The sequence below is a fragment of the Apteryx mantelli genome, chromosome 8, assembly GCF_036417845.1.
Source record: "Apteryx mantelli isolate bAptMan1 chromosome 8, bAptMan1.hap1, whole genome shotgun sequence".
Classification (NCBI taxonomy): domain Eukaryota; kingdom Metazoa; phylum Chordata; class Aves; order Apterygiformes; family Apterygidae; genus Apteryx; species Apteryx mantelli.
Genome location: NC_089985.1, coordinates 36,702,257 through 36,718,545, shown reverse-complemented (window position 1 = coordinate 36,718,545; position 16,289 = coordinate 36,702,257). Strand labels below are relative to the sequence as shown.

General features: G+C 44.0%; 1 protein-coding gene across 1 annotated transcript; it reads right to left on the bottom strand.

Annotated features, from left to right (window-relative positions):
- Positions 1-1,024: 1,024 nt before the first annotated feature.
- On the bottom strand, positions 1,025-8,614 carry DMRTB1 (DMRT like family B with proline rich C-terminal 1). Its single transcript, XM_067300494.1, has 4 exons — positions 8,170-8,614; positions 6,311-6,543; positions 4,306-4,450; positions 1,025-1,128 (listed from the first exon to the last, which is right to left on the bottom strand). The coding sequence occupies exons 1-4, from the start codon at positions 8,612-8,614 to the stop codon at positions 1,025-1,027; spliced, it is 927 nt and encodes a 308-aa protein (XP_067156595.1).
- Positions 8,615-16,289: the final 7,675 nt, after the last annotated feature.

The following is a 16,289-nucleotide window of genomic DNA, read 5'->3' as shown; positions in this document are numbered from 1 at the left end:
CACTTAATACAAAACCAGTTCCTTGTGGCAAAACAGTAGAGGAATGCACCTTTCATTTTTATCTGAACATTATCGTTGAAAATTACAACATGCATGAGTTTAGCTAATTACTGTTCTAAATGGGGTTTTGCCCTAGCTTCCTAGCCAATCTCTCCACACCTCTGATAGGCCACAGTGCACTTCCAATCCATATCCATTTAGCTGCCTACCTGAGCCCTTTAGAATCAAATGGTAGTGTTTTGTTCAGCTGTACTGAGTTAAACAACGTAGAAATACTGTATAAACCATCAAAGGCACTCAAAATTCTGAAGCCTGTGTGACAAGAGGTGATTCCAAATCAGTCTGTCCCCTACCTGAAGGGAAGGTGCCCTAAAGGCAGTTCACCTGGAAGGCAATGAGGAGGTACTGGATTTCAGCACAGATCAGACCTTTCTGCAAATTCCTCTCAAGTCCTCCTCAACATGTGTACCAAATGTCTGCTACTGCCTCAGCCTGATGAACGCCCAGGAATCATGTTCCTGATCAGTCATGTAAATCAGCAACCCAGACCGTCTTCCCATCCTCTCCCACTCAGTCTTCAGGTTCTACATCACTTAACTTAGAACTTACTCAGAACCAGGTTTCCTTTACAGCAAATTGATATACAAACAACACATTTTTGACCACTGCTGTGAGCACGAGAAGGCTACACAGAGTGGATATGGCAGAGAGGGTGCCATCTAGCCTCAGGAGAGGAACCAGCACTTAGAGTCATAACCCTCTGCTGCTTGCTCCTGCTTAAGGAGGAAGGGATTTATGGTGGCTCTGGAAAACCTCTTTTAGAGACAAGGGCTTTACACTGCTAGGAGGGTAGAGCTGTGATGCTGATAGCTCTAACATGATCATAAAGCGAGGCAGGGAACCAATCCCCTTCTAGCTGTTGTGGCTGCTCAACAATTAAGTGCTACTCTACACCCATATTAACCAATACTCTCCTCAGTAGTGAAAACAGTGCTGCCTGCTGCTCAGGTCTTCTCCAGGCCATTTACTGTTCAGAGCATACAGTTTGGTCTCCATTCGTTTCTTCTGGGGAAGACGGTTGGTCAGGTTCACAAACCACCTCTGAATCCTGACTATCAGCTGCTGTAGCTGAAAAAAAAATGAAGAACAGAAAACTGTCAGAATTAAAAACAAATAAACAATGCCCCCAAACCTTTATTTCAATTTGCATTGCACGCAGTATCAAGCACAACTTTTCCAGAGATAAACAATCAATGCAAAATGACTTTTGTAAATCCAGCTTGTTTTTCAACTCGGTTAATTTAAAGGTGCTTGACATAAAGAGCTACAGTTCTCCAAAGATACTGTACTTCAGATGGCAATTGATTGTTTCAGCCATGCTTAAAGAAATGTAGCAAGAGTGCTTCAAGATGGCAAGCGTTTGACATGGAAAGCTGTACTGGAAGAGAAGTATGAGGCAAACTGTTTTGCCCACTTAACTGTAGTGAAGCTATGCAATGCCTTTTGAACACTCCTGTGAATTCACAAAGGCCTTGATTGACTGAATAATCACCTCCTCAAATCCAGCTGGAGGTTTTTATTTTATAAAGATTTTACTTGCCAGTTTGCAATTTTCCTCACATGGACCCTAGGATTTTTTGTTTGTTTTTCTGTGGCTTATTCTTCTAGAAAGTCAGCAACCTGCAATCAGATGCTGTGCTGGTGGCTGTACTGGACATACCTTGCATTTATTTTGTAAAATCTCCATATCATTACTAGTGAATATGGCATGAAATTGTATAACCACATAGCCTGTACTTCAAATCACCATTGTAAACCTGACTGACCTCAATCATTCAGTTGCAAGTCAACTATTGACTCAAACCTTTCTGGCAGCTGCTTCTAGCCTTGGGAAAACTTTTTCAGACAGGACTTGTGTTTTTTTTTAAATCTGTCTTCATCCCAGATTCACTTCAGAGGCAGAGATCACAGACATTGCTTCCCACCAGTTCCCCTCTACTAGTTTTCTATAACCATTTTCCCATAACTGTTTTGCCAGAGAACCCATTTCACCTCAATTTGAGGTCTCCCTGGAGAAAAGATGTTCCCATGTCTAATGGCAGGTTTGAATCAGTTCCTTTCTCAGGAAAGAAAGACATGACATGATGGCACTATGCACTAAATGTTACACCTTTTCTCTTTTTTCAAGATGCATCTTGAAAACCAGAATCAAAGATTTATTAGTTTCACTGTAGCTTCTCTCTACATCTGTATCTTCTGCTTTGAATGCTATTTTGTATAAAACCTCATGCAGAAAATATCCCCCCCTCACTGGGTCACAATTAGCTAATTCCTACATATCCTGAAGCAAAAATACAATGTTGTGGATTTAATTTGTACTTTCTCCCTCGTACCAAGAGAATGGGGTTGTTCTCTGAGCAGTGGGACCCATGACACACTGTTTCCTATGGCTTTGTGCCCGGGTGGTGATTTTCCCTGGGTGTAATAAGCGCTGAGGTGACTAGATGGCATTTTGCTCTGTGGGGGGTGCTCTGATGACCTCTCTCCTCTATCCAGTTGCCTATTTTCATGATTATTTGGCCAGTAAGACTTCACTCTTACCAATACAGGGCTGGATCTTCTGTTTTCCTTGTGGCATACCTCCACTTCCCTCCATGTGCCCTATGTTTGTCCACTACCCCCAGTTCCTTCCATGTCCACACCTCCAGCAGCATACCTGCAGCTCCCTATATGTCCTCTGCCGCTGCAGTATCCCCAGATCTCCTGTCCTCACTAAACCACAAAGCCCATTAATCCTCACATACACTTTCTGTTTTGCCTGCCAGCCCTCAGCTTCCTCTCCACCCTTCATCCTGAGCAAATATTGTAACACCTCCAGCACCCCAGTATCTCCTAAACACTGCATTAAAGTCCTGATACATTTATCAGTATCTTTAAATAAGTTTACATTTCCACAATGTCTGTACACCCCCCAAGCTGCCATATTCTTCATATTCCCCTTATCCTCCCCATGTCCTGCTTGATTTTCCTCGGCTTTCCAGCCGGACACAAAGCAGATCTGACTGCTATTGAGATGCGTGCCCACTGCTGGGTGACTGGCATGCTCTTGGCTGTTGGTCAAGGCACACACACGTCAGTGAGGAACTGAGTGCAAGCTGCCTGCTAGCCAAACACCACGTTGCGGCTGCAAACAAATGTTTCTGTGGGAGATGTCTGCTTCCTTTGCAGATCAATGCTATTGGGGCCTGTGATGATCACGACTGATATGTTTGGCTGAAAATACCTAATGGGTCAAAAAGTTATGAGGGACTGACATTAACACAAAATGAGACTGCATCAGCCTTATTTTCTTGAGAAACCAGGCCAAAAAAACCCCAACTTATTTCTTATCCCACATATCCAACCACAATCACTAGTTTTTAATTCAAATGAGACAATTATACTCCTTCCTCTTATACAGAAGATTTGATTTTTCACTGGGTGATGACTGTAATTTGGTAAACAGTCAGATTTACAATTTCTTATTTTCATGTCCAAGAAGAGAAATAAAATTCTATTTATATATCTCTGTTTTCCAAAAGAATTTAAAATCAAACTGATTATTCACTCATCCAGTGCTACTGGTTAATTCTCTGAGCAGTTCTACCCTCTTGTGGCCACAACTAGCTGCATCCAAAAGAAAAACTTATAATCTAATTACAAATACAGCCACATGTGGACCCAAAACATGAGAGAGACCCAAAGAGAGGGGCACAAAGACTTATCTATGCCAAAAATTTAAAATATTGTGAGATGTAATATAAACAACCTGGGATTTTGAAGATTCAATCTCTCATTTACAGCAATTAATATGTAGGATTTCTATGAGAGTGAGAAATTTCACATTGCTCATGGTGTTAGTCTGCTTTTTTTTAACATTTAGTCTAAATTGCAACAGAGTCAAATCTTTTTTTTTTTTTTTTAATGTCCTGCAAACTGGATATTTAGAAAAATGTTTTCATTTTGAGAACATCAGCAGATCCCATTCTGGAATGACTCTGAGTCCTGGGGCCTCCCACCTCTGAGTGAGATGGGGATGCTTGTCAGCTGGAGACCCCAAGAATGCCAGGCTGCTTTCCCTATGTCAGCCCTACCCAGAGCCTGTACAAGCTCACAAGCCATCCTGGGACTTTCAGGATCTCAGTCCTGACTCCATCACAGGGATATGGGAAAATGAATCGGTTTCTCAGGGCTTCCACCTCCGAGGTTAGGCGCTGAACCCAGGTTAAAAATGGCACTCCTGGGGCTCATCTCATACTTCCTTACCACGTGTTTCCTTGGTTGTTTCAGCCAACACATTGAGTGGAAGGGGAGGTGGAACGTAATGAATCCCTGGCAGGAAACTTGGTGGAATAAACTGAGGCAGAGGAGTGTAATATCCTTGATGGAAATCTCCACCTCCATCTGGAAGCTGCAGAAATACATAAAACAAAGCATCAGAGACTGTCTGCACAATATGTTCACAGTATCAATTTCAAATTTGATTTTGGCCTGTAAACATCCCATTTTTTGTCCATGTTGTGACCATGTGCTGCCAAATCCATGCATGTATTAGCAAGTGCTCAGCCTGTCCACACTGTGATAAGCAGAAACTGAGAGACAGCAGCTTCTCAGACCATGTCTCAGCTGAAACTGACCTTGTGAGTCATCGTCATCTGTTCTGGTGTCTCATCAGATCACTTAGTTTAAGCCACCAGCAGCTCACCTTCACCACTTATCGGGAGCACTTGCCACTGAACAGATCTGGAAGTCTTCCTGCAGCAGAGAGGCAACCTAGGAAAATGCTCTTTGCCACCACCTGCCTGTTAGTTATGACTTCTTCCCTGAGCCCAGTGAAGTGAATTGCTCTCCCTGCACTGAGGGGCTGGTGTGCACCACAGACTTCCCCCCAGACCTAGGCTTCTGTGATCAGAGGACCTGTCAGAGCATGCCAAAACTCATGCAGAGAAATAGGAGCACTTCTCTCTTCGATCTGTGCATGCACCCAGTGTCTCAGGTCACACATGGAGCTGGTATGAGAGCTTCCTCTCTGTTCAGGGCCATTAAAAAGTTAAGTTCAAAACCACAGACAGTGATGTTCTAAACAAGGAATGCCCAACCTATGCGTGCAGCCATATCCAGCTGACCAGGGTAATTTATCTGGGCCTCAGGCTGCTGCTATCCACTTTTACTCTCAATCACCCCTAAAATGCAGACAGAGGTTTACTGTGCAAGCCTAATAAATCTAGTACTCTTGAGGCAGATCACTCTGTCTTAACATGAATTGATCAACAGTACTTAATGCAGACAGAATGGCCTATGGCAGCTGGAAATCTGATAATGTGCCCAACTGTGGTAGAAAGACTGGACACCAGCAGTTTAAAGCAACTGGACTGACAGCACTGAAGGAAACTAGAAGTGTCCACACACACTGTTACAGCTGACAGGCCATTTAGGATCTTGCTCCTTAACATTTCTCTGTGGTTTGAAGGTGTGGGCCAAGCCTTGCCCTGGTCTATCCCTCAGCTGGGTACTTTGCTTGCCACCCTCAGCTTTCATAGGTACTTAAACAAAGTGCTGAACTCAGCCAAGGAGTCCAGCTTAGTGCTACTGATTTATTCTGTTCTCCTGCAAGACCTCCCCTCCTTCCAAAGTGCACCTGTTCATTCCCCCTCAATACAATCTCAACTTTCTGTTCAACATTTTTCTCAACAGAAAATAGAGTTTTCAGTTAGTCATCATTTTTCATTTGAAACTTCTGTTAACCGCAACAATTTCCCACTTTTTGGGGGGAAACCAAATGTCTCAAAACAGAAATACCTGACCATGCTGATTCACTATCTTGTGGAAGCTGAAAGAGATTTTTCACTGTCCTTTTCTGTGGCTGTGGCGCATTGGCCAAACCAAGCTACCTTCACATCCAAGTGACTTCTGTCCTACATGGAAGAAGAGGAGCTTCCCAGTGCACATTCTGTGCCATCTACACTGACACAATATGACCATGTTAGTGGCCAGCTGCCATTGTCCCAAAAGGCTGTTGTCAACATCAGCAGGAGGTGTAAGCCCCTGAATACAAAATCTGGCCCCTCACAATTGCATGGGTTTGATGTTCTGGGTTCAGGTCAGACTATTAACATTACTATTTACTCATGTTTTTTTCAGTGTAATGTATGAAGATGCTGTGAAGTAACTGATAAGCAGGTAACTTTTCATGGTTATTTTAACAGCAAGAAGGCAGCTGAAAATAAAGACAGTGGTATTTCCAGAGGTAATTAAAAAGACCACTACTTACTGACGGAGAAGCTGCACTCCCTGGCCCATAGGTGCCAGGAACGTGGCGGAAACCTCTTTGAAGTGATACCCCCGGAGGTGATGGTGCTCCCCTATAGCCTGACTGATTGATGGCAAATCCCACAGGAAATGGGTGGTAAGGATACACCCCAGAACGCCCAGGGTACACCTTCAGAGGTTCTCTCTCCCGGTGTTCTGGGTTAACCATGTATTCTGGAGGAAAAGCACGGTGAGCTAGGAAGCAATCAGAAAGGAACAAATAAAAGCATCAGTGTAATGCTGTGGAGTTCAGTAGAAATAGCTGGAGGGTCAAATTCTACTCGCAGCCAGGAGCATCTCGCCCTTTGGTTTCACTTTTAGCCCTGATGAATTTCTTTTGTGATCTTTTTAAGGAACTAAGGAAAGGTGCGAAGGGCAAGCCTAACACTGCAGAATGAGTTGCAGTCTCTTCTGCCTTATGCATTGTGAAGCTAGTGCTTAGTAAAGCACTGACTGCAGAGTCTTATTCTTTCAGTATACGTGCAACAGCAGGAGAAAATAACCTGCCTTAAGACTTTTAAATCTATCAAAACCAAAAAAAAAAACCTATAGAAATAACAAAGAGCTCTAAATTCAGTACTATCTGTACTTCCAAAGTTAATTTGCAGAGAAAACCTCATTTTTAGGTTCCTTGACATAGAGAGGGAGTTTCAGGTGCAGGAATCAATTACTTCCTTTGGGTTTTTATCTTGTGTCTGAACTCTTACATGGCTTCTCTGATGCCTAAAAAAAGGGGGCTGTATGAACATGAATAGGGTCTTTCTTGTCTACACATCCTCCTGTTGATATAGGAGTGGAAGGGTTTGCTTCTAGAATAAACCTACTGGAGTACTATAATTCTGCTGTTTGCCCCTAACCCTGCTTGAAATTGGTCAACAGATTAAAAATGTTATTAAGGGAAAGACTGACAGGCACATGTACAGCCAGCACGATCCATAAGCCTCATTTCCTTAGGAAACCAAGCTGAAAAAATGCAACAGCTATTGACAGATTAAGTGGGAACTAGAGATGTCTGAAACAACTCTTTTTTCTGGGCTTCTCAGACCAGCATTTTCTTTGTCTTCTAGACTGCCAGCTCTCCAGAGACCCAGACTAATGGCTACTGCAGTCTGTAGGGATTTCCGTAAAATTACTACAGTAAATAGTAATAGTATGAAATTACTATAATAAATAGTAATAGACTAGACAAGTCACATGAAAGACTCTATTAAAGGAAGCAATTTAAGAGGTGACAGACCATACACCTTTTCCATCTGCAAAATCTATGCTCCGCTCTTAAATACAAATGCACTTTTACACCAAATGATCCACGCCAATTTAAGCCTTTGCTACAGGAATTAAGGCCAAAAAGGTCTCTTTCTTTTATGGTGCTATCATAAAATGCTTGCTCGAGGCAGCTGCAGCAGTAACTTCACAATTTACTTGCCACTGCTCAGTTTTTAAGTGTCTTTCTTGCTGAAGAGATACGTCTGTGAAATTATAAACAACGAGACAGCGCTCAGAAAAACATGCACAAGTGCCTGTATTGCACAGTTGATCCCAGTGCAGGTTTCCCTCTCAAATTTCCCTTCCAAAGAACAACCGCTCGCTTTAACCCCCAACTTTGCAACAATCGCAGGAGCCGAAAGCCGGCCCCGTCACTCCTGCAGCTACAAAGTCCCACGACCCGGCCTCGGAAACGGGGCGAAAGGAGAAATAAAGGGAGCCTTGCATGCCGAGCGGGGAAAGGGAGGGAGACGGCGGGAAGGGCTCTGCGGGCCAGGCTGGGCGGTGGAACAGGGCGAGGGAGGCCGCGGGGACGGGCGCCGGCGCGGCCCTTACCGTAGTCCCAGAGAGGAGCGCCGCCGGGCGGTGGCAGTGGCGGTGGCGGCAGCGGTGGTGGCAGAGGTGGTGGCAGCGGTGCCCAGCGCGTCGTGCCCTTGCTGCCGGCCGGCAGGGCGCCCTTGGCGGCCTCGCAGCTGGGCGCAGGGCCGCCCTGCTCGGGGGCGCCGGCCGCCGCGGGGGCATTGCCCAGGGCCACGGGCACCGCGGGCTGCTCAGCCGGGACGTCGGGTGTCTGCCGCCACAGCGCCTTCTGGGCCGCCATGATCTTCTGGCGCTTGGTGATGAGGGTGCACTTGTCGCAGAGGCACAGCTTCCAGCGGCAGAACCCGGCGTGGCCCTTCACCGGCACCACGAAGCCGTGGTTGCGGCACCGCGAGCACTTGGGTGTCCGCAGCGTTGCCTTCGCCGCCGCTGCCGCTGCTGCCGCCTCCTCGGCCTCCATGGTGCTCCCAGCCTGGCTCCTCCGCGCTCGCTTATATATCGCATCGCCGTGGCCGCGGCATGTAGCGAGCGGGGCAGGCGGGGCAGGAGGCTCCGCCGAGCCTCCCGGCCGCCGCGGCGTGCGCCAGGCCTCCCCTGGCTGGAGGAAGGCGCGAGGCAGCGGGGCTGCGGGGCCGCGGGGCTGCGGGGAGCCGGCAGCAGGCAGCAGGCCTTCGTGCCCCTCCCTGCCGCCCCGCAGCTGAAGGCGGGGACTTCTGCACAGGCTCATGGGGATTAGTTTGACGGAGGGGTGTGCTCATGGGTGTGAAATCCAGAGCACTTAAACGATCGCCTTCCCTTTTTGGCGCCCCAACAGCTGCACTCGCTTTCGCACCTTGCCTTTGCTTTTAGTACGCACAGCACTACAGTTTCATTTTGTTTCCAATTTGCAGTATCCTTTTCTTGATCAGGACAGTGTGACTGCTTCAGCCGAAAAAAAAAAAAAAAACAGACTGTTTCACCATTCTGGCTTCAAAGCAAGGCTCTACTGTAAGGGGGGAAAGCATATTCCAAAGACCAGTCTCCTTTTCAGGAGAAAATGCAGAAACTCCTTATTTTCTGGAAACAGACACAGGTTTACAATTAGCAACACAAGCCTGCTCCAGCTTCAGTATTGCTTACAAAACACTTGGGTTGTTACTGCTTGTAGCTACAAAACCCTGCTTTTATACACTAGCCCGGTCCTAGGGCAAAACTCCACATTGGGCAATGTACGGAATGACACTGCTGATTTGCCTCACACATGCAATAGCTAATTTTGTTTTAAAATCCTAATAGCTTCTGTAGCATTAAAAGGATTGCCATGAAAATAAACTACCACAAAGCAGTTGTGATAAGCTTCTTTTCTGATCCGTTTCAAGAGCAACAGGTCACATCCATCTGCTGCCCGGACACAGTTCTAACATGTGACAGAATCAGCAGCCTTGCAGAAACGCTTCCTGCAGAGCAGCCTGGCCTGCGAGACTCGGGTGCCCCAAGCCGCCTCTCCGGGCAGGGGCTGGCTCTTTAAGAGATTTAGCAACAGTCTGGTTTGCACCAGCACTGAGCAGCCAGACCCTGCACCCATGCAAGCCCCAGGACTCAGCTTGCATCCAGGCTTCTGACTTTGGAAAGCCCCTTTAGGAGTTCAGCCATCTTCCGGTAGGATTTAGCCTCCTGGGAAGGTGTTTGCAAGACCCACTATCCAAAGCAATTTAGACCCAAATCCTCAAATGCTCACAAGTTTCAGTCCCTAGACCACCCAGCGCAGCAGCAATCCCAGACTGCAGCCCTGGGGATCACACGTATCGCAGACCTCAGGATCTGCACATTTGCAAATGTCATTGGTATCCTGTCCTTGTAACCACAATCCTTCTTCCTAGGGAGTCTCCGAGAGGGCCGTCTAGAAAGCCAACTTCATGTGCATGGGCCTGTGTGCATTGTGGCTAAATACCTTTGAAAATGTCACCAGAAAATGTAACCATTTGTTCCTGGTTCAGAAAAGTACTTGGTTAATACGCCTTCAATACAAGCCGCTTTTAAATATAGTATTGAGGTGCTGCTTGCTTGTGCTAGGGCCTTAAACAGTAGATGATGTTCCCATAATCATTCCAAACATTGACTTTGTATTAAATGTAGAATGATATCATATTCCTAACCTTCTGCCCCATAGTTTTGGTGTATATTGAGGACATGCATATTCAGCTGTCAAATCAAAGAGGATAGATAACACATTTTAAACAACTGTAATTGTATCTTTCCATAGATACACAATCTATATCCATTTGGATATTTAAATAGTGGAGGAGAAGGGTAGGTTATCTACATTTTACATAGTAATTTTCAACTCTGAGTCATATAATATTAATATTCAAGGCATTTGCTCAAACATACTTAATTTCTCTCTCTTCTCTCTCAAGAAAGGTGTACCAGCCCTGGGCAGTAACAGTTTCTCCATAACTATACCGTATCTTTGAAAGCCGTGTGGATTTTTCTTTTGAATAATTTTCACCTAAGCATTCAGGATTTATTATACTCTCTATATAGTTTGTTTCAAACATGACTAGACGTGCTTTTTATAGAAAAGTGAGCATTTTATTTTGTTTGTGAGATGAATATGTATTTCTGCAGACAGTTTGAAGAATTCTGCTATTCCAGTCTTGTTATGTGTTTATATAAACATTTGAGTTAGCTTATCACACACCATTAGCAAGACTACCATACAGAGAAGACAGAACAATTTCCAAAAATAAATTTTTGAAATGTGATGTAGAATTGCATGTGGATGCGGCTTCAAGTCTATTATCATTTTCTCTTTTACTCATATTTGAAAGAAAATGAGGCATAATAAAGACTCTCTTTTCACCACTACTTAGTTTACTCCAATATTTTAGGTAACATATAGCGGGGCTGTAACACAAAGTGTGTACAGAGAGAGTTCAGTAGTAAAATAGAATTTATAAGAATTATTATCTTGCCAAAATGAAGGGAAAGCAACCTGCTGGTTTCATGGTATTGAAATCAATACCAATAATATCTCTATTTCTTTCCAGCTTCTGGATTGTGTAAGTACATGGTTTTGGTTTGCAGGTTGCTTTGTATGTGAAACACAGTAAAGAAAAACAATGATTTAGGTAAAAGTAGGGAACAATTCAAAACACTGGCTGTCTTTAAGCTGAATTGCAGAAAAATAGGTTTTGTTTTTTTCCTCCTTCTCAGACCTTTCAGCTTACATTTTATACAGTAAATGTTTTTGGCAAGGCAATTGTTCTGCTTAGATGTGACATTTCTCAGAGCAATAACAACATAATCAAGAAATTTGTTCCAAGGATGGGCATTTGTGGAAGATTGCTTTATGCTTTTTGAAACTGCTTCAGTTATATGACTATAGTTCAAAAACCACACACAGAAACTTCTGCTTCTTGATTCTTGCAGTCTGAGATCTCCATTAACAAACATTTGCAATCTTGGTTCAAATTAAATGTTTTTGTACACATAACAATCAGGAATATCTTTTGAATTTTTAAGACATCATGTGAAGATAAAATCCTGTCTTCAAACATTCTCTTCATAGTTTGGAAGCTTATAAAAATTGATATAGGAATAGTATTATCAGCTCTTCTACAATATAACTGATTAGTCCTTCATTTATGGCTATCAAGTATGATATAATTAACTTGAGGACATTTACCTGCATAAGGAGAACTTTTCAATGAGGACTAGCCAGGCTTTAGATGCTCCCCACCACAACACATCCAGTGCCCTTCTATTATCCATCCTTAACAAATAACTTAACTTCACCTGCAGATTGGTAATTGATCTCCTGGCATCACTCACTTTTGGGTTTAAGGAGACTTTACTGCCCCCACTGTGGCTTCCTGCATCGTCTGATGAGCTCACGGGTCAATCTCCTGATCCCTTTCCCTTCCTGGACATCTCAACTCAAGTCCGGCCCATGGGCTGGCCAGAAAGCTTCTCTAAACGGCCAGGTAACATCAGAACTCCCTTCCCTATCTTGTTGCTGGGAAGGAAGTGTTTCCACCTCCATTTCACATGTCCCTGGGGTATTAGTTAATTTAAATGTAGCTTGGTTATCTCCACACTGGACTGCAGTTATATATGTCTCTTCTATCCCTCTGCATGGCTAGAAAACCTGTCTAGACTACTGCAGTATCTAGACTATTATTCACTCACCCCACCATTATTCACTCAAAAGCCTTCCACAAAGACTGTTCTCCTTGATTATGTCATCCTTCCCTTTGCATTCCTCCCACTTCTCTTTCGCATCAGTTCTATCCTACTTCTCTTCCCAGAAGAGAAATCCAATTCACAGTGTATCCCCATCATTCCTCTCAGCTCATGTTCCCTGTCAAGATGTGGACTCTCACCTTCACCTGGTCCAGATATCATCTTTCTAAGTAGCACTGAAGACACACCTTCATGCTTTCTTCTGTAGTCATGCTCATGATTAGAAGAAGCTCCTTACAAAAACTATCAAAGCCTTTAAAACATCCTTTGACTGACCCACATTATAAAATCTCCCTCTTACCATTAAAATAATCCTAGTACATATCCATCAATGATATCTGTCAAAGAATTGCTATTGGTTAATATTCTTATGAGGCTGTCTAATCCTGTGCAAAGCAAACCTAGATAACCAGGAATATAATTCAAGTTCCTTCCTTATACTATATTTTCCATCTCTCTAATCACCATGAAATTGTACTGTAGTAAACAAATTTTTTAAAAATGCTAGGAAAAACTTCAGTATAAAACAGTTCAATATGATTAGATCATATCTACCTTAAGATTTGAAATGGCTGAAATGCTTTTGGGTTGAACCAGTTTTAAATCTGGTTCGAGTTAACTTGTTTAAATCCATACAGACAGATTCACCTTTTAAATTCTCTTTTAGTGTCACTTCCTTTACTTTAAAATGTTGTCTTCAGTAATTCAAACAGGAATTCCATTGGGATGGATTTTTTTATTGTTATGCAGGTTTTAGATGGAGCAGGATTAGATGTTGATTTTTGTCTACGGTCTCCAAAAGCTGAATCTCTATGTTTTGGTCAAAGAAAACTGGATGGAGTTCATCTTCAAAAACTAGAAAAATTATGTAAAGCATACTTCTGTTTGTTTGGTTTTTTTTCAAACAAATACAGCTAAAATAAAGGTTGAGTACTTATAACTGTGCATCTTTTTAATATAGAACAAGAAAACTTATTCCTTAAATGCTAATCAGAGAAACTTTATTAACATGATTGCTGTTTGTTTATTGTAGCAAGATCTTCACCAGAGAGAAAAGAAAAGCAATAATGATTAAACTAGGACAGATAAATCTATGCTAAAAACCTTCTGTGGAAGAGGGTCAGTCAGTCTGCAATAAATAAGGATCCCAGTATCGTCATAATTGTCCCTTGTGAAGAAATCTTTGGGTTCTTTAGAAGATCACATTTGCAGACACGAATAAAAAAGAGAAACTGAAAACCCAAAGAATGGTCCACTCTCCTAGTGCTATGACAGCTGCAGGGATGTCTTAGTTCAACACCATTTTACTTTAGTAAGCTCCCAAATTGAGTGGGTTTTAGCCTGGATACCACTAGGCCTGTCAGTCGGTCTTCTGCCTGGAGAAATAAACACATTTCTAATCCAGAGTTTTCATTCTCCTTCCCCTCAGCTATAGTTCTTGTCATATTCTCTTAGACAGGAGAAACACAAAATCACATTTGAATGCTCCCAAACAGCAAAAAAAGACTTTATGCAGAAACAGCCACGCTCACCACGTTAACTAGGTGGCCCATTTAAAGTCATCTTTGCTAAGCACCTATTTTGTGCTGAAACTGTCGAATTACCTTGGCAGCAGGCCTAAAGCAATGCTAATAGACGGATCAGTTGGGAGGCAGCTGAAAGACAACTACAAACACCGGGTGTGCTTGCTGTGGGCAGGATTGCTTTGCGATTGTCAGCACTGGTATACATCGCATGTTTTCTAACTACGTTTTTCCATCTCACATCTGAATTAGATTTCAGAGTATCTGTATTACCTTAAACCATGCAAAATAAATAAAAACAGCTGTTTGCCATAATTTCTTCTTCTACAGTCTGGACTCTTCAATAAAGCAACTAAAAATCAAACTCACAAATAATAATTACTTATTAGCATAGCATGAAGACCATGATCAAAGTGTTTATTATATGGAGAAAATGGACAAGAATGGTGATGATTAATCTGTGCATGCTTGCTGGAATTGGTCTCTGGTATTCGTATCAATAGCACATCATCTGCCCCTTGGGCATACTGCTGGGAATTAATAGATTCTCAATGAAATGTTAAAGCTTCTTGCTGGCTCCTTACCCTACATGACAGAGACAAACTGTTGTTTGTAGTAGGGAACAGAAAACAAGTGCTAGCATTGATTCACTTGCATTAGCTGGTTCCAGCCAGGTACACTGAAGGAATGCTGTTCTGGAGCATCCCTTCTTTTTTATGTCATTGCCACAATGTCCTGCTCTAGGCAATGACAACAGAATCGTTCCAATTTAGTTGAACTTTCTAGATGAGAGATAGATAGGTAGAAAGATAAGCATAGATAGATAAATAGATAGATAGATAGATAGATAGATAAAAATATGTAATGTATTTTCACTGGAGAGGACTTCTGCAAATATAAACATAAAAACGTAACTCAGAAGAATGCCTGCCTGTCTCCAAATTGAGTAAGCAGGGCTTTGCTCCCCTGGCAGACTCATTTCCCTGCTACATTGAGACAAGTTCCTTTTTTCAATCTTTACAACATGAAATGCATTGATGAGCTACCTCAGCTGGTTTCTGGAGCTTCTAAGTCCACAAACACAGTATGGAAAGTAAAAAAATGGCATTGAATATAAAATGGATGCAGTGGCAAGGCATCTTCCTTGATGCAGGAAAGGAAAGGGGGATAGACCCATCCAGCAATGGGCAGCAAATCACAATGCAGCAGCAGAGATGATGGACACAGGAGACATGAAAACAGTGGAAGGCTTTGACAGCTACTACAAGAGGAGGACACTGGTGTGAAGACATACTAAGGTATTAACATCATGGAAGCATGAGGGAAGGCAGAAGAGGCGCATTTTCTTGGCCTTTCATACTTTGTGGTCATAAAATCAGACTGTCTTTCATCACAGTCAATGGGACTACTTGCAGGATAAGTTATTATGTACAGAATCAGACCATATGTTAGCAGTATTTTCCTAGAATCTAAATCAAAACTGAATTTTGAGTCAGGACAGTTTAGTTTGATCAACTCCAGAAAACAAATAGAAAAAGGCACCGAATCATCGCTGGAGCTGTGGGACCCGGCTATCACCAAAGGTTGCCTTTCGCTGCAGGGTTGCGCTGCTGGAGAGCTCGACCCACACAGCAGCGGCTCCCCTGCGCAGGCCCCTCTCTGGAGCTTTTTTCCCCGGCAGGGGCTGTTCCTTGGGCGATCGCTCCTCTCTGCGACCCCGCTCCTCCTCACACGTCTGCTAGACAGACCTAACAGAGCTGCTTGAAGCCTTCCAGGCTTGGGCTTGTTTTCTCCCATGGCTGTTTATATACGTATTAAATGCAGGGAAATACAAGGTCCGTAGCGGTTGGAGAGACTGGATGAGGCAAGGTGCGCCTGCCCTGCCTCAGGTACCACTGTGCCCAGCAAGATAGCTGCGGCACGATGGGTGTATTTCACAGCTGGTGTCCCATTTGGGTGTGCGAGTAAGTTAGATCAGTAAGTCCGGTCAGCACCATAATGCTTAAAAGAGTAATTACAAGGGGCGGGTGTGGGCCGGCCGGGAGCCGCCAGTCCCCCGGCTCTCGCCGGCTGCCCCGGGGCTCAGTGGTTGGGCAAGGGGGCCCGCCCAGTGTCACGGCCCTCGGTGGCACCAGCTGTGTGGCCAGTGCCGGATTTTATCTGCGCTGACACATCGCTGTGGCCCCCGCCTTGCTCTGCCCCCCTCCAGGCCTCCCTCGGCCCCATTGCGGCACCCCCCCCAACAACCATAGAGGTGCGGCTAGAGCGGCCAGCTCTGGGCATCACCACAGGCACTCTGTCCCCAGATGGCCGTGGGCACGGTGAGGGCTACACTCTGGGCAGAGTCTCTGTGGTTCAGAGGGTGGCTGGAGGTGGCTGGTCCCTGGC